Source organism: Poecilia reticulata, chromosome 9 (assembly GCF_904066995.2).
Source record: "Poecilia reticulata chromosome 9, P_reticulata-male-v2, whole genome shotgun sequence".
Taxonomy (NCBI): Eukaryota; Metazoa; Chordata; class Actinopteri; order Cyprinodontiformes; family Poeciliidae; genus Poecilia; species Poecilia reticulata.
In genome coordinates this window covers 32,480,149-32,487,829 of record NC_088838.1, presented here as the reverse complement: position 1 = coordinate 32,487,829, position 7,681 = coordinate 32,480,149, and the positions used below count along the sequence as shown (strand labels likewise).

The following is a 7,681-nucleotide window of genomic DNA, read 5'->3' as shown; positions in this document are numbered from 1 at the left end:
AGCTGTACCAGGTCTTTATGTCCTGATGTACTTTCTTTTTGCCAAGATTCAAGACAGAAACCTTTTTGGAGACGAGCACGATGAAGCTTATTTATAATAATTTATATGTTTGCTATTTTCTAAAACAATTTTTAGCCAAATGTAAGATGCCTTCTATCATTTTTTCTTAGCATTTTCAGTTTGTTGTGAGTGTGGAGGGGTTGTTGTTGTTGTCTTTATTGCAACTTTTGTTCATTTTATTTGTCACGGCGATGCGTTTTGTTTTTCTGTGGACTTTAAGATCAGCAACGTTTAGTAAAAACCCATCATTGAAAAATATAAACCGTTACCTGTCAACTGCGATGGCAACCAGCGTGAAGACGGAGGCGGAGACTGAAATCCCCTGAACCATGCCGCTCATTTTGCAGACCAGGCTTCCAAACGGCCATCCTGTTGGCAGAAAAATGACGTTTAGCTCGTTTACTGCAGAGAACCTGTTCAAAAAGACGACAGAAACGCTCTTAAGCACAAGTTATGACTCATAATGGGGCACTTATGGTTCGGTGAGGCAAGCATTCAGTTCAGGCGTCACCTGCTGAGGCCTGAAACGTGTTTTAGGATCGTCACGTTTGGTGGAGGTTTGATGGAGGTTAAGGTCTGTTTTTACCTAAACCTGTCCTCCCCACTGCAAGTTTAAAATCAAATTTAAAATGTTCTGGTTTTACAAAAATAAAATGCATAGTAAATAAACTGTTAAATAAAGCTGAGATCAGAAACTGGATTTTGGCCTGTTTGCATCAGAGGTAATTAATTAATGGCTTAGTTAAATAAAAGGTTCAGTGCCTTGTAGATTTTAAAATTTACATTTTGCATATTTTTGTAGTTCCATTTATTACTGATTACTGCTCAGAAAAAAACACAAAGCTTGTTTTTTAATAAGTTTATATTATATTATTATTATATATATCTATCTTCTCCCGTCGATGTTTTTGTTGCTGACAAAAAGCTTATATTTTTTGGTGTCTGGAAAATGAGCCGTTTCAAAACCCTTGAGAATGTGACGTCATAAATCGGCGTGATGTTTTTGATTTGGACAGTTGAGCAAATTGATGCATTAACTCATCCAAAAAGATCCTCTGCTTTTCCATGCATTGACTTTAGAGTTAAGCAAAAATATCCCTGTATTTTGTTGGTCTTTAATGTTCTTTAAAATTTATTTTTCACTTTCTGAACAGTTTGTGACACAAAAAACACTTAATTTTTTATTTATTAAGATATTCCTGTAGAAAACTTTCCAAATCATCTTCAGTCAAAAGTCCAAATTCTTAGAAACATCATATTTTCTATAATAAGCTTTGGCACAAGAAATTAAAACAAACTCAATAATTTTAATTTGCACAATTAATTGATTTTAAGTTCAAACTTAATTTGTTAGTTACAAGTTTGTGTGACGTTTTTATGTTTATCTTCTCAGTAATAAACAAAAAGACAAAGAAATGTTGGATAACTCCTTTTCTCTGGAATTCCTCCTAATGCATGTCGGTTTGGAGCGTTTCAGTGGGAACGCTGATCTTCCTGTAGGTTTGGAGCGTTTCAGTGGGAACGCTGATCTTCCTGTCGGTTTGGAGCGTTTCAGTGGGAACGCTGATGTTCCTGTAGGTTTGGAGCGTTTCAGTGGGAACGCTGATCTTCCCGTCGGTTTGGAGCGTTTCAGTGGGAACGCTGATCTTCCCGTCGGTTTGGAGCGTTTCAGTGGGAACGCTGATCTTCCTGTCGGTTTGGAGCGTTTCAGTGGGAACGCTGATCTTCCTGTCGGTTTGGAGCGTTTCAGTGGGAACGCTGATCTTCCTGTCTGCAGGGATTTGTCCACAGAAATGCTGCAGCGAACTGAGTGGGATCCGTTTCTCTGTTCCAACCTGCAGAGGTGCTGATCAGTGTGGGAGTCTCCGTCACTCGGTCGGTCAGACTGCTCGCCTCTGATTTCCTCAGGGATTCGTCACTCTGCCTTGTTTGCACTCTTGATAAAGAAAGTAAGGTAAATTGTAGAATTTGTGGGTTTAAAAGTGGGAATCTTTTATGAGTCTGAAAGGAGCTTTTGTTTAGCGTTTTCTTCGCTCTCGCCTCGTCTTTGGGCTCTCCATCCTCCCCTTCCATTTCTTCTTTTTCACCGTTTTTCTAAAGGAAGCTTAAGAATCTCAGAGCAACACATTCAGCTTTGTAATCCCTTCAGAAAGAGGGAACTTCAATCAGGCTTGTGCCAGAGTCCCTCTACAACACCTACCTCTGTGTAGGCTTAAAACATGAACCACTGTGGCCTCAGGTATTACTCTTTAATAACAGTTGTATGTAGAGAGGAATATTATTTTTGAACACAGTTAACAAACTGTGACCCGCGTCAGGGAGAGGGAACAGTTATTTCTCATCATAAGCCGTATTTATTTTGGGGATTCTGCCAGAAGATAAGAGCAAACATCCCACAAATTAATAAAAAATATACATCTCTTTACATATCAATGTGTCAGAATACATGCTGGACATAATTACGCCTCCTTCCTTTTAATTTATTTTATTTAAATTGAAAACTATCTGTTTTAATATTAAAATTTTAAATCAAGCTGCAGTTCTCCTGTTGAGCCTGAAGGTGGCAGTAAGCATGTAGCTGCAGCAGTTCGCCACCAGAGGGCGAACCAGCAAGAAGGCAACTCAGCGCTGCAACAGATGTAGATCAATGGGGACGATCATTGCTGCTCTCAAACTTACTGCAGGGATTTACAGCCTTTGAAAATGAAAAAAAGCAGTAAATTTCCACCAGAAAACTCACAAATTTTCTAGAAAAAAACGTGAAAACTTCCGAGTTACAAAAATCAATCATTTGCAAGAAGAAAATCTGATATTTTGATATTAGTCTCGGAAACGTTCTAGAAGAAAACATGGAAATTTCTGAGCTCCAGAAATCAAAAATTTTAAAGTAAAGCAAATGGAAACTTTCAGATTAATCACAAACACTTTTGAGAAAAATTTGGAAATTTCTGAGCTTGGAAAAATTTGTGCCAAAATTTTGAAATGAATCTCAGAAATTTTCTAGGAAAAAAAAAAGGAAATTTCTGAATTTCAGAAGTTGAAATTTTCCATCTTTGCCGAATTTTTAAACAATAAATTTAGCAGAAATGCAGTTTAAATTTGTTCTATTTGCAATGGCCGTAATACGCCGTCATACACACCTGTCTGTCAACAGGTAAATATAAATCAGTAACTCGATTACAGTGATGCATATGTGTGGCTAGAACTCCATGTTAATGTGAGGAAAGTTGACCCGAGTGTTACTTTGAGTAAGCTAGCAGCTTATAGTTGATTAGGTAACTGTTGCTGCCGCTAGTCTGAAGGAGTTGTTAGCGGTGGGGGTGCTCCGTAAGGCAGAAGCTAAAAAAGGTGATTTTTCATATTTTCCCCCCTTTAAGTGTCATATTTTTATTAGCTGTGTGCAGAAAATCCTGTTAATTTACAAAGAGCCTGAAAACATCAGCCTGTGTGTAATTAATCTAGAACGTGTTTCACTGTGAGGATTGAGTTACTAAAATATGTTTTCATTAATATTCAGATTAATGAAAGGACTGCATATGAACATTGTGTCCTGGTAAAATATGAGCGCCGTGCAGCCGGTGGAGAAGAGTTTTAGTGTTTCTGCTGTAGAGTTCAATCAACTTGTTTCAAGTCTGCATCAATCCTGGAAGAAGTTCAAACTTCATTTCCTCGTCGTTTCCTTCGGCTAAATCAGTGGAATGAGAAATACCTTTCCTGCTTTTAATCATGCAACAGGAAAGTCTGGCTCCGTTTTCAGAGTCTTTCCACTGAACTGCTTGGCTTTTCTCTCAGTTGTTGAAACTGCAGCTACTGCAGCTCCAATGCATTCTGGGATTGGTTGGTTTGGTGATTTTCTTCAAGTTCACTCATTGGAAAAAGAAATTCAGTTCCAGGGTTTTATGTATGACGACTAACATTATTTAAATTCTAACACAAAGTAGAAACTTTTTTTCCAGAATTTTGACTTTTCAAAGTCTGAATTTTAAGTTTACATTAAGAAATCATATTTAAAAAAAAAGGAATTGCAGATTTCTTCCAAAAAACTCAAAAGGTTTGAGATTCATCTCAGAAATTTTGTAGAGAAAACAAGAAAATTTCTGAGTTTGAAAGAAGATTTTGAGCCTCAGACATTTACATGTTTTTTTTTCTAGAACATTTCCAAGATTAATGTCAAAATTTGAGTTTTTCTCTCCCAAATTTTCAACTTTTCAAGCTCAGAAATGTCCTTGTTTTTCCAGAAGATTTCTGAGATTAATCTGTCATTTTAGTCCAAAACTAAACCAAGTCTACTGGACTGTCAGGTGTTAAAACTCCCCAAGTAAAAAAAACCCTCACTGGTCAAGAAAAATGATAAAAAATAAAGATGTATTGTGATTTTTGTTTTAAACTTGAGCTATAAACTAAGCTTTATTGAAACAAATAAACTTCAGTAGTTAAATAATGTGTAAGTCGTGGATCCTAAAGACAAATGTAACCTTTTTTATCATTACTAATGAGTTTTCTTACGTTGAAACCTTTTGCTGTTTCTATCCAAGTTTTAAAGTCAGATTTGGGGACAATAAAGTTTGGTTTTGAGGTTGTGGTTCTATTTACCATGAAATTAAACAGAACATAAAAACTGTGGTTGTTAAAAGACAAATATTTTAGTTGTAGCTGACGGTAGTAACACGACTTTTTAACTGCATCGGCATCAAAACCTGTCAGTCTAGGACTGAAATGGGCGGCTGGACAGAATCAGTCTGGAGGTCAGAAATGGCCCCCGGCCCGCAGTTTGGACACCCGGGCCTTTCACTGAGACGTCGATCTGTTCTGACATCCAGATGAAAAACCTTCTGCTTCCAAACACCACGGCGCTATTCACTCGGACGCTGTCGTATCGAAGCGCGGCAGAGAACACGGCTCTTTCATCACAAAGCGTCCAGATGAAGAGCAGCTGGACAGCTGATGAGGTCTTCCCGTTTCTGATCGACTGATTTCTTTGACTTCCTCGGTTTCTGATCTCTGTGACGTAAACAAGCCTTTTGCCTTCTGCCTGCTGAGTCCTTGATGTGCCTTTTTTTCCTCTCAAGGCGCCGTCTGCTTCAGCTTGACCCCTTTTTCCACGCCACTGCTTTTTCTATTACCATTTTGCTCAGATATGAAAGGTGTTGGAGTCTTCTCTGCAGCTAAATAAAATGGCAAACAGACCGAGATTTCACATTACTTTTCTAGTCGTACTCTAAAAGCTCTCGATATCACAGCCGTATCCACCCAATCAGACACCGATCTGTAAGCAACTCGGAGTTCAGCGCCTCGAATATGAGGGCAGATTGACTGGAAGCAGCTGGAATTGAACCGTTAATCTTCGGATTGCTACTCCACCCAGAGAGCCTCAGTCTTTTTCTTTCTTCTCATCTTCTTTTTTTTTTTTTTTTTTTTTTACCCAAAATGTGGTTTGGAAGTAATGAGAGAAGAGGTGAAAAGTAAAACTTACAAGAGGCGAAACGCGCTGCGAGCACACAAATGATGCAAACTCCAAAACACGCATCAACACAAAAAAGCAAACAGAAAAACAGAAGCAAAAACAAAACAAATGCAAACAATAAAATGCTGAAACCACAGGAAATGAAAACATGTGAAAATTCAGCGGCAAACTCGCTCCATGAGTCCTCCAACCACTAGGGGGAGCCCATTGGCAAATTATTTCACTTAAAATGTCTTATTAGTAAAATAATCTGCCAATGGAAATATGAAGGCATTATTTACTTAAAACAAGCTCCTATATATTTCTGAAAAGTAACTTGTGAGTTAGTTTAGTTTTATTTAAAGTGAACTGAGACATAAACACTAGAAACTAGACCAAAGACACCTGGTGACATTCTGACGTTTTCACTGCCAGACCTCCAGCTCTTTCTTCTCCCTTCAATGTTTTGGCTGGGCTGCACAGTGGTGCAGTTGGTAGAGCTGTTGCCTTGCAGCAAGAAGGTTCTGGGTTCGATTCCTGGCCCCGGTCTTTCTGCATGGAGTCTCCATGTTCTCCCTGTGCATGGTGGGTTTTCTCCAGGTACTCCGGTTTCCTCCCACAGTCCAAAAACATGACTGTCAGGTTAATTGGTCTCTCCAAATTGCCCCTAGGTGTGAGTGTGTGTGTGCATGGTTGTGTGTCTCTGTGTTGCCCTGTGACAGACCGGCGACCTGTCCAGGTGACCCCGCCTCTTGCCTGGTACACCAGCTGGAGAGGCACCAGCACCTCCCGACCCCATTAAGGGACAAGGGTGTAAGAAAATGGATGGATGGATGTTTTGGCTGCTGAACGGAGAAGTTTGTTACATTTATCTGCATAATTAAATAGACGTGTGTTTAGGGGAGCGTTTGGCGTTTCCTCATGATCACCTCATGTTTGTAACAGGAACCTGCTGCTAAAAAAAGGTTCAATGATATTAATAATTATCGTCATCATGTGCGCTCATTTCCATATTTATTGGATGGGTAGTGTTGTTCTTCAACTAAACGTCCATTTTTCAGTCTGTAACTGATTAATCAATCAGTTAATCACTAACTGATTGATTAATCAGTTAGTGATTAATCAATTACTAATCAGTTGACAAATATTTAAAAAAAAGATTATTAATTAGGGCTGCACAGTGGCGCAGTTGGTAGAGCTGTTGCCTTGCAGCATGAAGGTTCTGGGTTCGATTCCCGGTCCCGGTCTTTCTGCATGGAGTCTCCATGTTCTCCCTGTGCATGGTGGGTTTTCTCCAGGTACTCTGGTTTCCTCCCACAGTCCAAAAACATGACTGTCAGGTTAATTGGCCTCTCCAATTTGCCCCTAGGTGTGAGTGTGTGTGTGCATGGTTGTGTGTCCTGTGTGTCTCTGTGTTGCCCTGCGACAGACTGGCGATCTGTCCAGGTGACCCCGCCTCTCGCCTGGCATGCCAGCTGGAGAGGCACCAGCACCTCCCGACCCCATCAAGCGATAAGGGTGCAAGAAAATGGATGGATGGAGATTATTAATTGTTTTAGCCCCAACATGTTGCTTTTTAATACAATTATCAAAGGGACATCAGTGATGATTAATCAAGCTCACTGCATTTTATGTCAGAATTAAATCATGTTCACCAGAATCAGGAACTAGAGAGACGGAAAGAGTGGAAAGATGAGTGGATGTGGAGGAGAAACGCTGTAAATCGGGTCTGCACTGTTTGTTTATTATTTCACTGCCAACAGGACGTGATGAAGTTTCTCCCAAGACGTTTTCCCAGCTCTGAATTTACCGCTGCGGGTTACAACGAGAGGCTTTGATCCGCTGGAGTTTAAACGGCAACATCAAAAGTTTCACAGAAACGTAAAACGGAAAATGTTGTGATTCTTCCACGAGGCATCAAAGACCCAATAATATCAGTTTTTAACTGATTGTGCATTCATGCCTGACGGGTAAAAGAGTTCAGGCTGAACGGACATAATTAGGCACTTATGAGAGAAATATGGCAAATTAGTTTTAAGATCGATATTAAGTAGAAATGCTGGAGGCGTTTCTACTTAGCTCTTCATCACGATGTCACCAGGTGACCTTTGACCCCATCCAATCACTGAATAGATGCTTAGAACAGATCAATGTGTGGATGTGCCAAAACTTTCTCCA

At 39.6% G+C, this 7,681-nt stretch overlaps 1 protein-coding gene across 1 annotated transcript in view; it reads right to left on the bottom strand.

The window, feature by feature from the left end:
- The window catches only part of npffr2a (neuropeptide FF receptor 2a), a 32,990-nt gene that overhangs the window by 12,187 nt on the left and 13,122 nt on the right, over positions 1–7,681 (bottom strand). Inside the window, exon 3 of the mRNA XM_008419371.3 lies at positions 330–429. Within this exon, the coding sequence (XP_008417593.1) occupies positions 330–429 (100 nt within the window). The remainder of the gene's footprint in view (positions 1–329; positions 430–7,681) is intronic.